Source organism: Sinocyclocheilus rhinocerous, unplaced genomic scaffold, assembly GCF_001515625.1.
Source record: "Sinocyclocheilus rhinocerous isolate Xijiao unplaced genomic scaffold, SAMN03320098_v1.1 scaffold919, whole genome shotgun sequence".
Taxonomy (NCBI): domain Eukaryota; kingdom Metazoa; phylum Chordata; class Actinopteri; order Cypriniformes; family Cyprinidae; genus Sinocyclocheilus; species Sinocyclocheilus rhinocerous.
In genome coordinates this window covers 1,737,213-1,753,649 of record NW_015637585.1, presented here as the reverse complement: position 1 = coordinate 1,753,649, position 16,437 = coordinate 1,737,213, and the positions used below count along the sequence as shown (strand labels likewise).

The 16,437-nt window shown below is 34.9% G+C and overlaps 1 protein-coding gene across 1 annotated transcript in view; it reads right to left on the bottom strand.

Moving 5' to 3' along the window:
• Positions 1-4,284: 4,284 nt before the first annotated feature.
• The window catches only part of klhl24a (kelch-like family member 24a), a 23,229-nt gene continuing 11,076 nt past the window's right edge, over positions 4,285-16,437 (bottom strand). Inside the window, exons 5-8 of the mRNA XM_016564277.1 lie at positions 16,250-16,368; positions 9,518-9,706; positions 4,953-5,141; positions 4,285-4,870 (exon numbers count right to left, since the gene is read on the bottom strand). Coding sequence (XP_016419763.1) covers positions 4,670-4,870; positions 4,953-5,141; positions 9,518-9,706; positions 16,250-16,368 — 698 coding nt within the window. The 3' untranslated portion in view covers positions 4,285-4,669. The remainder of the gene's footprint in view (positions 4,871-4,952; positions 5,142-9,517; positions 9,707-16,249; positions 16,369-16,437) is intronic.

Below are 16,437 nucleotides of genomic sequence, written 5' to 3'. Positions count from 1 at the left end.
CGAAAGTCTCGCGCGGACACACGAACTCGTGCAGGGCGCGTTCCCGCTCAGGAAAGAGCGCAGCGAGCGCGCGGCCTACATTAGCGAGATCAGGGGTTTGAAGCTGGGATCCAGGGGCCCCCAGTGGGTCCGTGGAAATATTTAGACGAAAAAAGTGTTAAAGGGGTCATATGACGTTACATAAATAAATAAATATCACACTACTTTAAAGAATCCAGTGGGTCCGTGGAAATATTTAGACGAAAAAAGTGTTAAAGGGATCATATGACGTTACATAAATAAATAAATATCACACTACTTTAAAGAATAGGAAACATATAATGTGTATAGTTGACCACAGTATAAATTGGGTCTTTATACAAGAAACTCAAACTACATTATCTTTAACATTTTTTAATTAAAACATCGAAAGATTGAAAACCCCTGAGCTAGGAGAACATTATTGGGCCTGTACCTGAGCAGAGAACTAAAATATTATATTAAAATATATTTTCAAATTAGTTATTTTATTTTTGCAAATATCTGCTTCAGATTTCAGTTCAATGCACACACTGCCTACCTGTCGCATAACATCACACATTTAGGTTTTCAGTTCATCTCACGGATCTGCCAGGAGCAAAAAAAAACATGTTTTGTTTACATGTAGTCCCTATATTGTATTTCTGAAAAATACAATCCGCCAGGAGACAGTATATGCTAGAAAATAGATGGAAATTTTGAACCTTCACCGAGTTAGGCCATGCTATACCCAAATCTGACCAAAGGGTGGCGCTGAAAACCACATTTACAGCAACATCTCACCATAGGTCAATAGTGTAATTCTGCTCATGCATGTTTAAAAAGGAAAAGGCACACATCTTCTACTCTGGCATTATACACATTTTAATTTTTTGGCAAAAAAAAAAACATGTTTTGTTTACATGTAGTCCCTATATTGTATTTCTGAAAAATACAATCCGCCAGGAGACAGTATATGCTAGAAAATAGATGGAAATTTTGAACCTTCACCGAGTTAGGCCATGCTATACCCAAATCTGACCAAAGGGTGGCGCTGAAAACCACATTTACAGCAACATCTCACCATAGGTCAATAGTGTAATTCTGCTCATGCATGTTTAAAAAGGAAAAGGCAAAAAGGAAAAGAATCTTCTACTCTGGCATTATACACATTTTAATTTTTTGGCAACTACTTATAAAAACTGAAATGAAAATTTATAAAACTATATAGTCATATATATAAAAAATAAATAAATAAACTAGTAAAAATAAAAAAATAAAATTTAAACTAAAATTTAAATAAAAACGGAAAATGTAAATATGAAAACTGATTCAAAATATTAATACAATTTGTAATAGTATCTCAATGTTACTAAAACAACACTGTTGTGTAAAAAATCTTAAGAAACATAACATTTTCGTATTTTTCATACCATTTCCACTTAGGTATTTGCAGCTTCACATTCAACCTGTACCCTTTCCTTGTCTCTTAAAATAGCACTTAAGTCATCAGTTCCAAGCAGCTCTATATCAACACGTCAACACTTCAGCCTTCATCACCTGAGGGGCTCTGCTTTAACTAATAATGAACATTACAAGAAAATGCCAGCATTATAAGAATTCACATTGTCATCATGCTTGTTGCTTATTATCCCATATTTCCGTTCATAAAGGAAACTTGTCAGTAAGTTTCATTTGTCACACCAGAACAAACAATTTCATTTAGATTTTACAAAGGTAATGGCACTTTTAACAATTGCAATTGTCATGAAACATTGTCTCAGATATAAAACTACTACAGTCACAAAGCAACAGTGGCAAGAAACCTTGAGAGGAATCAGCGCTCAAGGGAAGGTCATTCTTTTCTCTTCTGCCTTTCGCTGATGCTTGAAGAAAATAATATGGTTTTAGAGGTCAGCTTTAATAAGGAGTCAACAGAATGTTGCTTTTTAAAATATATTATTTTGGTTAATTTGAATATGCCTTCAGCTATCAATAACACTACTCTCCGCTCTGGTGAAAGATTTTCACAATAAATACATTCTGCAGATTTCCCCTCAAAATTAGCACAGAAAATGCATAAAGTCTGGGCATAGGCATGAGCTGAGACATGTACATGTATGGGGCAAACTGTTTGAGCTAAACTTAAAAGCCTTGACCTGTTGTAAAGATGGTTATGGCTCCATAACCATCTGAATTTAACAATTGCCAGGTGTTATCCGGTTAAGACAAAATGGGTTAACAAATGCTTATAGAATAACTTGATATATATATATATATATTAAAAAATCTGAACCTCAGGCGAGACAAAAAATCAAATAAACAAACAAATAAAACAACATACACTATATTTTGTTTTTGAATATGAAAGTTCACTAAACACTAAATGCCTAATTCAACTCATAGATTCATAAGGCAAATGCATATTTTGTGTTCAGCATACTTTAATTTTTCTTAGCTGTATTTGTTTTAGAAGACTATTAATATATGCTATCTTTGTTTCTGCTGTATATAAATCATCTTTCAGCTACACGCAACAACAACAAAAGTTTAAAGTCAAACAGCTAAACAATAATCCTTATTGTAACCACAATTCACATTTCAATCCATGCTATAAGACAACTCATAAATGTCCAGTAAACTGTAAATATAGTAGCGTTTGCTTTTTTTGTGTGTGTGTGAAGAGCTTGGGTAATCGTTCAGAATGGGGAATTTTTTTTTTTAATTATGAGTGGGATTATGTTTTGTATCAACCTGACATATCTCCACCAGAGTATGAGGAATATAGCTTAGGTTTCCTTTTGAGGAATTTCCATAGAATCTTGAATAATGCACAAGTACTCCAAGGAATGCCCGTTTCCATAACCACAAGTATGAAGAGGGCTGTACAAACACATACTTCATGCTTCAAGATATTCTGATGAACAGTTACATGAAATGACAACATAAATCATTGCAAATGAACTTTTTTATTGAGGCACTTTTGCAGTTTTACAAAGTATGGTTTATTATTATTGTTATATTTGAAACGTGTCCAATATTCCTTATGCTTTGGACTCGGGCTCAATTACAGCTACAGTTTCATTCCACTGAAATGTAATGGTTCGAAACTGCATTTTTAGGATTTTCTACTGCAACAAAAATACCAGGTTATACTTATGAATGAGCTGAAAACCAACTCAGAGCTTGGACCAACTGTGTCCATACAATCCTACAAAACACCACATCTATCCCAGACAAACAATATAAAGCTGGGTTTGAAAGACTGTCAGATATTATTTAAAAAATAGCATAATGGAACATACAGTATGTTGGCAAAATAACATTTACAAAAATTTAGACCAGTACAGCTGGCAATAATCAAAATGATCAAAGGACAAATCAACATTATGTATATGAAAACATATAAATAAGTATATACAGACACACTTATATTTTTGTCATTGCAGGCAGAAATGCAGGAGACGCAGTGCTTTGGGTAAACTAGCTGCCAGCATCCTGCCTGACACATTCAGATGAATTACACAAAATTATTCTGACAGGTAAATGTCTGCTTCCAGTACTGATAAGTACTAGAGCAGAGACTGCAGTTATCTTACTGCTAAACATGAAAACAGTTCCAGGTTAATTTGAACACGCACAACCATACACGCAAACACAAGAATTTCCGGCAGTCAAAAATTCTGATGCTATCTACAGCTGTGAGATTGTTTACAAAGCACAACATAAAACAACACAAATATCATTAAATGAGTAGAATGTATTTACATTGCCATATATTACTAACACTAGTACATACAAGTGCATGATTGGGGCTCTGATAAAAAGATCAGAAAGGCACGTCCTGGTTGTCACACTAAAGATAAGGAGACGCTTAAATACAGATCTGATACACAGGAGAAAAAAAACAGTTTCACAGCTGTACGGTTCATCAAGAACCTATAAAAACCTGACGTGACAATTCATTGACCAAAATCAGAGCTGTCCATCACTGAGGTGTGCAGTTTCCAGCCTTAGGTTTTCAAATGCTTAGAATGCAAAAAACTCCTCATACAGCATGTCCGATGTAGTATTTAAGTGCTTTCTTTTACTTAATAAGCTCAGAAGCATAATATGATGTAAAAAGAGTAAAAAGCACCTTAAAATCACCCCAAGACTGAACCTAAAACAAGTTTCTGTCTGCAGACTTTACAAACGTTGTCAAAATGCAAGAATAATGCTACAAAATAACAAAGAAATAAAAAAGTTAAAGGCATACTTTTTTTTTTTTACAAAAATCTTAAAAAAGAAAGAAAAATAGTAAAGGAAGTGTGCATTTTTAGAGTCCTTTTATAAATACAGGACATCAAAGGTGATTACTCCATCAGATCTGACTCATTCTCTGAATGTATTTCAGTTATGAGGAAGGTTATGTTTTACATACTTGTTCCAGAAAAAAGTCAGTTGACTGCTGCCTTACAGATAATAACAGCTTTGGCATGATGATGAAATCAACTGTCGCAGTTAAACAAGGTGCTCCTCCTACAGTGCATGTAGATGTATATATGTTAACTGCATAAGCGATAGAAAAAATATCAGTGGTCACTCAATATAAGTGATGCAAAGTTGATATGCACGTAAGAGTCTACAGCTCCATGTTTGGGACAGTCTAGATGTACGTTTGTAGATGCTTTCAGGGTTTGTGTTGTTTTTCGCTGAAACGGTGTATGGTAACACAGCCATGGTAGGAGATGGGACGAGGCATAGCAGCCGTGCATGTGATGATGCCAGAGGCCGGGTCGTAGCACACAATATTGTCAGAGGCGTCGCCGTTTTCTCCCCGTCCACCCAGGATGTAGATCTTTTCATTACAAATGGACATACCGCAACTCTCCTAAACACACAGAAACAATTATAGAATCAGTATACGGTACTAAATGACAGGAACTTTGAGGTTTTCACTAGGCTTCCGGAACCTGTCTGCTGAAGGTGTGGCCCACATGCATCCAGTGGTCCTGTGAAGGATCGTAGCAGTAGATGGACTTGGTGAGGCCACCGCATACGTAGATGAGGTGATTGAGAGAAACGGCAGAGATATTGGGTTTGGTGAAGGGAATAGATGCCTTCAGCTGCCAGCTGTCTGACTCTGGGTCATAACACTGGACCTAAAACACAATGGAAAAAGGTTGTTTTATAATCTTGAAAAGTCTTAAAATTCTTACAACGGTAAATAAAGAACTGGTTGTTTCAATAAGTTTTGTATAGTATTTTCTTTACTCTTTACTTCAAAAACTATGTCTATAAAGGGTAATATTTTATGTATTTGAGGTCTGAGATGTGGGAACGGTGAAGAGAGAGAGTATATATTCAATCTTAATTTTTGTAAAATGTTGCAACAAGATGTTAAATTATCTATTTTTTTGGTTAAAAATGACAGTTTTGGACATATGTGACCCTGGACCACAAAACCAGTCTTAAGTCGCTGGGGTATATTTGTAGCAATAGCCAAAAATACATTGTATGGGTCAAAATCTCTTAATTTGGACAACCTTAAAAGCGATTTTCTCAATATTTTGATTTTTTGCACCCTCAGATTCCAGACTTTCAAATATTGTCCTATCCTAACAAACCATACATCAATGGAAAGCTTATTATTCAGCTTTCAGATGATGTATAAATCTCAATTTCAAAAAATGTACCCTTATGACTGGTTTTGTGGTCCAGGGTCACATTTAAGGTAATAAAAAATATTTAAAAAAAATACCTTAAAGTAACTACAAATGAGCATGTAAAGCAAATATCTTTAAAAGAAATTCTGTGTGGAGCATATGCCCCCGATCCGCACAATGTTCTCACCTTTTCCCCCCTTACCTGTTTGCATCTCTGTATTTTGTATGTATTTTTGTTATTTTATCATATTCTGTCAATAGTTTTTCTTTTGTATTTCTACATAGAAATATTTTCCAGTAATTTTAGCACTTATTTAGAACTTATTTCAGTTACCTGCCAAGGCAAAGTTTAAGTTCTTCATCCAATATTTCTACTTTACTTTATTTCAGCTTAAGTAACAAAAAAATTATTTTTAACTGCATCAGTTAACAATAACAGCATTGGGTCTTACTTTTCAGCTTATGAACTTCATTTATTTATTTATTTTTGTTACTTTGACACTTTATTTAGATGGGGAACAAATCTGTGAAGTACTTTACATAAGAGATTTTGTCAATGAATCAAATCAATGTATATAAATTGATATATATATATATATATATATATATATATATTTCACAACCATCATAACCTCCTATGTGCAGAAATTAAACGCAAACATTCCTGAATACATGAATATGCAGGTGTTATAAATGTGACCCTGGACCACAAAACCAGTCTTAAGTCGCTGGGGTATATTTGTAGCAATAGCCAAAAATACATTGTATGGGTCAAAATCTCTTAATTTGGACAACCTTAAAAGCGATTTTCTCAATATTTTGATTTTTTGCACCCTCAGATTCCAGACTTTCAAATATTGTCCTATCCTAACAAACCATACATCAATGGAAAGCTTATTATTCAGCTTTCAGATGATGTATAAATCTCAATTTCAAAAAATGTACCCTTATGACTGGTTTTGTGGTCCAGGGTCACATTTAAGGTAATAAAAAATATTTAAAAAAAATACCTTAAAGTAACTACAAATGAGCATGTAAAGCAAATATCTTTAAAAGAAATTCTGTGTGGAGCATATGCCCCCGATCCGCACAATGTTCTCACCTTTTCCCCCCTTACCTGTTTGCATCTCTGTATTTTGTATGTATTTTTGTTATTTTATCATATTCTGTCAATAGTTTTTCTTTTGTATTTCTACATAGAAATATTTTCCAGTAATTTTAGCACTTATTTAGAACTTATTTCAGTTACCTGCCAAGGCAAAGTTTAAGTTCTTCATCCAATATTTCTACTTTACTTTATTTCAGCTTAAGTAACAAAAAAATTATTTTTAACTGCATCAGTTAACAATAACAGCATTGGGTCTTACTTTTCAGCTTATGAACTTCATTTATTTATTTATTTTTGTTACTTTGACACTTTATTTAGATGGGGAACAAATCTGTGAAGTACTTTACATAAGAGATTTTGTCAATGAATCAAATCAATGTATATAAATTGATATATATATATATATATATATATATATATATTTCACAACCATCATAACCTCCTATGTGCAGAAATTAAACGCAAACATTCCTGAATACATGAATATGCAGGTGTTATAACGGTGATCAAACACCATAGTCATAATCTCTCTGTAAATTCCTCATAGTCATCAGCACAATATCTTATTTAATGAGCTGAAAGCAGAGTACAGGCCCCGTGGGCGAAAACCAGAACAAACTGGAAAATCTAATATTTGCACTCTTCAGTGCAAACATCTTTCTCTGTGCTGGCTGATGTATAGATTTAAGAAAGATTGACAATACGGATGTCACTGAAGACACGCAAACTGACAGAGAGTAAAGATATATTGTCAAAGAGACACCATTTGGAAACTCTCAGATGACAGATGCAGCACTTATATGGAGGAACATGCAGCATTTTGTATAAGAGAGCTTTGTATTAAACTATATCAGATCCTTCCCTTTCATGTTTTTCTCTTTCTCTCTCTTTCTGTTCCAGATGGCAAGTAAAGAATGCAGTAATCTGAGCACTGGAAAATCAATGAGAGAAACCCATGTGAGATGTTACCCGAGATGGCAGCAGTGTCTGAGGACAATAAGCTCAGAATGCAGGCCCACCTGTCCACTAGGTTATAGACCACCTGCACAAAACACACATTCACTACCCATCTGCCGTTAGCAGCCCTTCTGTTCAAAGAGATGCCCATATTTTAGGGGTTACATGAGGAACGTTACAGGTGAGTTCAGCAGGACCCCTCTCATACACTAATGTTCAAAAGCCTGGGGACAGTTAAGATTTTCTTCTTTTCTATTTATCAAAGAATCCTGAAACAAATTGTGGTTTCACAAATGTATTAAGCAGAACAACTGTTTTCAACATTGTTAATAATAATAATGTTTCTTGAGAGCATCAAATCAGCATATTAGAATGATTTCTGAAGGATCATGAGACACTAGGAATAAACTGAATTCGCAAAATAAATTTTAAAAGAAAAAAAATATTTCAAATGTCAATAATATTTAAAAATATTAATGTTTTTACTGTGTTATTAATGCAATCTTGAGACTATTTTTTAAAACAAAATCTTACTAAAATCTTTGAACGGTAGTGTACATGAGAAAAAAATTACATTAAAATTAAATTTAGTCAAATATAAGACAAACAGTATGACAAACCCTAGTGAGCGGCCTCGCTGGCTGTTTAGATGGGCATGCTATCTTCTAAAAAAGCATTGTAACAAAAAAACAAAACAAAACTCAAGTGACAAATGGTTCATATGAAACCAGTCAAAAATGTCTCCTCACTGCTTTACCAGCAAACCAGTTCAGCCTAATCAAAGTACGTCGCTCACTAGGGTTGAGAGCAGAGCCGGTGTTACAGGTTGGTTAAACTCTCTGCTGCACCGGTTATGGTCAATTTGCTTCATAAAGGCATCATGTCAAACAGAAAAATCAGATGTGGTTATTGCATGTAACAGATGGACAGGTTTAAAGAAATGAGAGATGTGAGTACTTTTTTCTAGCTGAGACAAAAAAAAAAAGTTTTTATTTGATAAAAGGCCTCACCTAAACAAAAAGGTTCAAGGTTTTCAAATATTTCAAATGTCAATAATATTTAAAAATATTAATGTTTTTACTGTGTTATTAATGCAATCTTGAGACTATTTTTTAAAACAAAATCTTACTAAAATCTTTGAACGGTAGTGTACATGAGAAAAAAATTACATTAAAATTAAATTTAGTCAAATATAAGACAAACAGTATGACAAACCCTAGTGAGCGGCCTCGCTGGCTGTTTAGATGGGCATGCTATCTTCTAAAAAAGCATTGTAACAAAAAAACAAAACAAAACTCAAGTGACAAATGGTTCATATGAAACCAGTCAAAAATGTCTCCTCACTGCTTTACCAGCAAACCAGTTCAGCCTAATCAAAGTACGTCGCTCACTAGGGTTGAGAGCAGAGCCGGTGTTACAGGTTGGTTAAACTCTCTGCTGCACCGGTTATGGTCAATTTGCTTCATAAAGGCATCATGTCAAACAGAAAAATCAGATGTGGTTATTGCATGTAACAGATGGACAGGTTTAAAGAAATGAGAGATGTGAGTACTTTTTTCTAGCTGAGACAAAAAAAAAAAAGTTTTTATTTGATAAAAGGCCTCACCTAAACAAAAAGGTTCAAGGTTTTCCTTTTCAAGACACCTACTCAAAAGCACTATTGCAGGAAGGGTCTGCCAGCATTGCAAAATCACCAGGCATAAGTTGCACTATAGGTGTTTTAAACAAAGACCAAGTTTTTTGGTTTCATAGATGAGCTCTGTCTAATTTTATATTGTGGGTGTGTTTAGCACTGTTTCACACTCACCTTATTGGAGCAGCTGTTTTCATAGGGTTCTCCTCCAATGACGAAAAGCTTTCCCGCACAGCTGGTGACCGCCGGGCAGGAGACGGCTTCTTTCATGGGGGCCACCTCAGTCCAGCGGTTGGAGAATGAGTCGTACACCTCCACATTACTGAGACAAGACTGCCCATCATAACCTCCAACTGCATACACCTGCAGGATACATACACAGATGTGTTTACCTAGCTATCTAAATGAATACATGTAGATAATGTGGGGGGGGGGGGATAAAAGTAAGAAATTATATTTTAAGCATTTTTTTTTTTTTTGCATTTTGAAAAACAGTAATTTTGTAAACAGTGCTTGAACTGTGCATATTTCTCTCCAGATTCAGACAAGATGGCTTTTCACCAGAGAGAACAATATTATGGATCGAGTTCTCATATTTTTGCCTGAATCAACAGTTTGAAGTTAAAAACATCTTGATGGATTTGATTATTACAAACATGCAGCTCTTTGCTTCACAAGACGTTAATAGAAGGACTGAAGTCGTGTCAATTACTTGTGGATTATTGTGATGTTTTTATCAGCTGTTTGGACTCTCATTCTGATGGCACCCATTCACTGCAGAAGATTAATTGGTGAGCAAGTGATGTACTGCTAAATTTCTCCAAATCTGTACTGATGAAGAAACAAACTCATCTACATTTCGGATGGCCTGAGGGTGGGTACATTTTCGGCAAATGTTCATACTTGGGTGAACTATTCCTTTTTAATGTTTACTTAATTAATCTGCAAATTATTCTATTACTAGAACAATAAACGGCGACAGAGATCTAACATAAGCACCACTTTTCCCTGGCTTTGGTGTTTCTCTGTAGCTGTTCAAAGACGAGCACTTGTCGTATCCTCTCCACAAACAGCTTTATTCTCAAACTGACACAGCAGAGGAAGTGTGGAGGGGCCACGATAATAACATAATGACACTGACCCACATTAAAGCTGTTCAACAGGAAACCTGTTCAACAGAGAGGAGAAACAGATCGCAGTTGCCTAAGGCCTAAGATCATGTGTAACGTAAACACACATGCAGACTGATGACCTCTGACCTCAGAGGCTAAAGTTATCTTATTCACACTGATTAAACCCTGTCCCACCCTGTCTTCACTGATTAAAATGGCATTCATTCCACTGAAATCCATAACCTTATATTTATTCATTAAAAGGAAAGTAATTGTATCCATACCAAAATGTCATATGTGCTTCTTCTTCCATGATAAATATATATGGTGATTACTGGCTAGTTGAAGTTGCAATTTTGCTTGGTAAAAAAAAAAATTAGATCAGGATTTGAACCCCGCCGTCTCTGCACGCTAAAAACTTGCAAGTAATTTTATACGGAACTGCACAAACAAGATAAGAGAATGAAGTAGATGGAATGAAATTATGTAAGATATGCAATCAAACATGATTTCCTACCATCTACCGTACATGTATTCATCATTGTCTTATCTTGCTTGAACTGTTTTTCAGCAAAACACTAGGGGTTCTTCGGAAATGTCAAAGAAAGAGACTCATTTTTCAAAAGGGTCACCAGGTGAACTTCGTTATTACGGGGTGAGTCCAAGATGGCTGCCTGATCAGATGTGTTTGTGCGAGCTCTGGCACCAGTTGTGCTTAGACAAAGCAAAAATACTTTTAGTTAATTGTATGCTGTGTGTGTTTTGTTACATCTTTGACTTGAAGTTTTCTCCTGTATTGCGTTGCCATGGAGTGTAAACATAGTCCTTTGAATTACTCTTCGGTCAATGCTAATGTGGCTAACATTAGTAATAACACGTGCTCACCAGCCAGCGGTGGCCATGATTGCATTGCTTCTTGCGCGAGCGAGGAAGATATGTTCACTTTAGCTGAAGAGGAGTTCCGAGTCACTCCGAGTAAATCGTCGGTCACAAAGAAAAGAGCAAGTGACGTCACTCGAGCTGACATCTCGTCACAGCTGTTAGGAATAACACAGCTGATCAACAGCCGCTCAGATGGAATAGAAAAAAGATCTCGGGCATGTCAGCCGAATTGAAGGTCATTGTTGAGAAGGTTACTAGTCTTGAGCGGAGTATGGATGATGTTGAACGGCCTGTGGCTCATATGATATGTTGCAAATTAAGTTGGATGACTTGTATAAATTAAGAGCAGAAGGTGCTTTCATAAGGTCAAGGCAAAGGTGGCTTGAATACGGAGAACAGATGTCTTTCTATTTTTTTAAACTTAAAACAGGGCTAAACACAATTCTATTTGTCAATTAAATATTGGAGGGATTGTCTCAGAAAATCCTAAAGAAATTTCCCAATTTTGTCATAAATTTTACTCAAATTTGTATGAATCTAAATTTAATCTAGCTGATTTGGATACTCTCAGTAAGCATCTTGGTAATGTTAATTCTATTAATCAAGATGATTAAAACATTTCATGTGACTCACCAATTACTGTTTATGAGGTTAAGGAAGCAATTTTTTAAAAATTCTAGCTAGTTTTCGAATGCTTCAGGTTTGTACCTTGAAGCGGTTAATTATTTAGGTGTTGTCATTTCTAAAAGTGAACATGATAAGAGTTTCCCTGAATTTTAATCCTGCTTTTGAAAAGATTAAAAGTAAATTTAATCTTTGGTTATTAAGGGACCTGTCGCTTAGAGGTAGAGTTCTTTCCTTTAAAAGCAGAAGGAATTTCTAGACTAACCTACATTGCTTCAACTATACATTTAGACAATACAACTGTTAAAACTATTGATCAAATTTTATTACATTTTTTTATGGAAGAATTGTGTGCACTAAATCTGTGGTTATAAATTCCCTTAAAATGGTGAACTTGACCTTCTAGATTTCTCTACTTTAGATAATACTCTCAAAATTAATTGGTTAAAATTTTGTTTGATAAAACCTTCTTTATGGAATTTTATTCCTAATTTTATTTTTGACCAAACTCTGGGGTCTTTCTTTTTTACTAATGTGTGATTTTACTAATGTGTGATTATAAGCCTTTCACGCTCAAGCTTTGTTAGCTTGGAAACTGATCTACAAGCACTATTTTCCTCCGCAGTGTTATTTTATTTGGAACAACCTTCGTATTTTGTATAAACACAAAAGTAATTTTTTGAAAAGTTGGTTTGATAAGGATATTGTTTTAGTTCGTCATTTCTTTTAGCACTTAAGGGTATCTTATGAAATATGAGTTTCTTACTTTAATTTTCCTGTGACTCCCAAGGAATTTTCCATAATCAATCAAACTGATACAATATGTGTTCGATTTGTTCCCCTGGCTTCATAATGTCTGGTGTACCGTTTTGCTTTTGTCGTTTAAAGCATAAAAAAAAAAGTAGTAATTATGGTGACCCAGTAGTGCACAACGAAATTAGTCCTATGCGTTGTGTTGTGGCGATTTTATTGCTGTGGACTACTAGGCCACCGTTAGAAATGCATTTGGCATGCAAACATGGCCATAAACAACATACACACACAAACAACGCAAAATGAAATGCATGAAAAAAAAAAACCTAAGGTAAAAAAATTGGAAGACTGAATGAAAACATTTAAAGGGACAGTTCAATGAAATAAAAAATTCTGCAGCATCATTTGCTCACCCTCATGTCAATTGAAGAAAACATCATATATGTTTCAGAACAACATGAGGGCGTAAATGTTAACAAAACTTATTTTGGGGTGAATTGTTTCCTTCAAAATGTAAACTCATTTCAGTCCTCCCTCTAAAGAGCTACAAACATCCTTAAAACCAAGCAAATGTGTCTGTAAACAACTATAGAGAAGGATGGGCACACACACACATACACACACACACACACACAAAAGAGAGAATTACAACAACCGTTTTCCAAGAAAAAAAAAAGTCTCAAGACAGCATTTTGTGTACGTCTCTCTCTCGTTATGTGTATGAACAGAAAACGTACTACATCCAAGCAGGCAGCACATTACACCCCTTGCATGTGTAATAAAATGCATGTGTTTAAAACATTCACAAACTCTCAAAATAAAACACCAAAAGACTATCATAACAAAACATGAAACATGAAAAACCCACAAACAATTCACAGGAAGTGAAGCATGATTTTTCATAAGACAAACACAACACACAATAACTAAGGCAGCTAATTTCTACAAAATTATCAGTTAAATGGAAACAGCACAATCTGATTACAGCTGTAAACATTTTTTCATAACAACAGTCCTAACCACACACTTAAACCCTGGTTACTAAAATACGGCATTTGCAAATTTTTGTTTTTGTTTTTGCACTTATATGTAATGGTTAGTTTTGTGCTGTAAAAAACTTAAAGCTTATTTCTCTTACTCCACAGCCAAAGTGTTTTATCTTGTTTGAAGCATAAACCACAAAATAATTTATTGCATATAGGCTTAAAAAAATGCCAATTGGGTAAGAAAAAAAATATTTCACCAGAGTTTAAAGTAGAGCAAACGTTAAGTGTATCAATCTGCAATATTTGAAGATAATTATGGAGAAGAAAGAGAAGAGAAAATTTGAGTAATTTCAATACAGGGTTAATTATTTTAAGGAAAAACAAAGGAACAACTGGTTGGGGTGCCTAAAAAAGCCAAAATCATATTTGTCCATCAACAGCCATTCAAAAATAGCCATGTATTTGAAACCAATTAAACTGATTTTTCCCAAGCAATACTTAAAATACAAATATTTACATACATTAGATGTTTTATCAGTGCAACACAAAGGTGCAAATCCTGCATAATTTTCTCCATACGGTCACAATGCACTAAAGGAAGTGTGCTTTTGATTTAGGAAATGGGACACTGGGACTGGAAGCACACACACAGACAGACACACACCACTCCCTCTCACCTTCCCCAGTAGGACGGTCATCTTGTGTCTCCATCGACCCTTATTTAGAGAGGCCACTCTGATCCAGATGTTGAGCTGAGAGTTATACATCCAGACGTAACTGCTGTTGATGCGTCCACCTGTAAATAACAACCACAACATTAACAACAGCATAAGCAAGCTGTGTGTGTGTGTGTGTGTGTGTGTGTCAACTTAATCATATTTACCCAAAAATGAGCTAAAACTGACAAACCCTCCCTTTGGAGACACTTGACGATATCCTTATTTGTAGAAAAATATATAAAATAAAAAGTAAAAATGCAAAGGTTTTCTGTGAGGGTTATTTCTAACTGCTCAGTATAAAAACAATAGAAGTCTATGGAATGACCCCATTTAGACAAGCGAGTGTTGTTATTGTGAACAAAAAACTTGTTTAACTGAATAAATCTGAAATAGAATACATTTTAAATATTTTATATGAACAATTTAAATGACAATTTAAAAAGCTGCTTTGGCATATGTGTGTGTGTATGTATATACACACACACACACACACACACACACACATATATATATAACTGAATGAAAACATTTAAAGGGACAGTTCAATGAAATAAAAAATTCTGCAGCATCATTTGCTCACCCTCATGTCAATTGAAGAAAACATCATATATGTTTCAGAACAACATGAGGGCGTAAATGTTAACAAAACTTATTTTGGGGTGAATTGTTTCCTTCAAAATGTAAACTCATTTCAGTCCTCCCTCTAAAGAGCTACAAACATCCTTAAAACCAAGCAAATGTGTCTGTAAACAACTATAGAGAAGGATGGGCACACACACACATACACACACACACACACACAAAAGAGAGAATTACAACAACAGTTTTCCAAGAAAAAAAAAAGTCTCAAGAGAGCATTTTGTGTACGTCTCTCTCTCGTTATGTGTATGAACAGAAAACGTACTACATCCAAGCAGGCAGCACATTACACCCCTTGCATGTGTAATAAAATGCATGTGTTTAAAACATTCACAAACTCTCAAAATAAAACACCAAAAGACTATCATAACAAAACATGAAACATGAAAAACCCACAAACAATTCACAGGAAGTGAAGCATGATTTTTCATAAGACAAACACAACACACAATAACTAAGGCAGCTAATTTCTACAAAATTATCAGTTAAATGGAAACAGCACAATCTGATTACAGCTGTAAACATTTTTTCATAACAACAGTCCTAACCACACACTTAAACCCTGGTTACTAAAATACGGCATTTGCAAATTTTTGTTTTTGTTTTTGCACTTATATGTAATGGTTAGTTTTGTGCTGTAAAAAACTTAAAGCTTATTTCTCTTACTCCACAGCCAAAGTGTTTTATCTTGTTTGAAGCATAAACCACAAAATAATTTATTGCATATAGGCTTAAAAAAATGCCAATTGGGTAAGAAAAAAAATATTTCACCAGAGTTTAAAGTAGAGCAAACGTTAAGTGTATCAATCTGCAATATTTGAAGATAATTATGGAGAAGAAAGAGAAGAGAAAATTTGAGTAATTTCAATACAGGGTTAATTATTTTAAGGAAAAACAAAGGAACAACTGGTTGGGGTGCCTAAAAAAGCCAAAATCATATTTGTCCATCAACAGCCATTCAAAAATAGCCATGTATTTGAAACCAATTAAACTGATTTTTCCCAAGCAATACTTAAAATACAAATATTTACATACATTAGATGTTTTATCAGTGCAACACAAAGGTGCAAATCCTGCATAATTTTCTCCATACGGTCACAATGCACTAAAGGAAGTGTGCTTTTGATTTAGGAAATGGGACACTGGGACTGGAAGCACACACACAGACAGACACACACCACTCCCTCTCACCTTCCCCAGTAGGACGGTCATCTTGTGTCTCCATCGACCCTTATTTAGAGAGGCCACTCTGATCCAGATGTTGAGCTGAGAGTTATACATCCAGACGTAACTGCTGTTGATGCGTCCACCTGTAAATAACAACCACAACATTAACAACAGCATAAGCAAGCTGTGTGTGTGTGTGTGTGTGTGTGTGT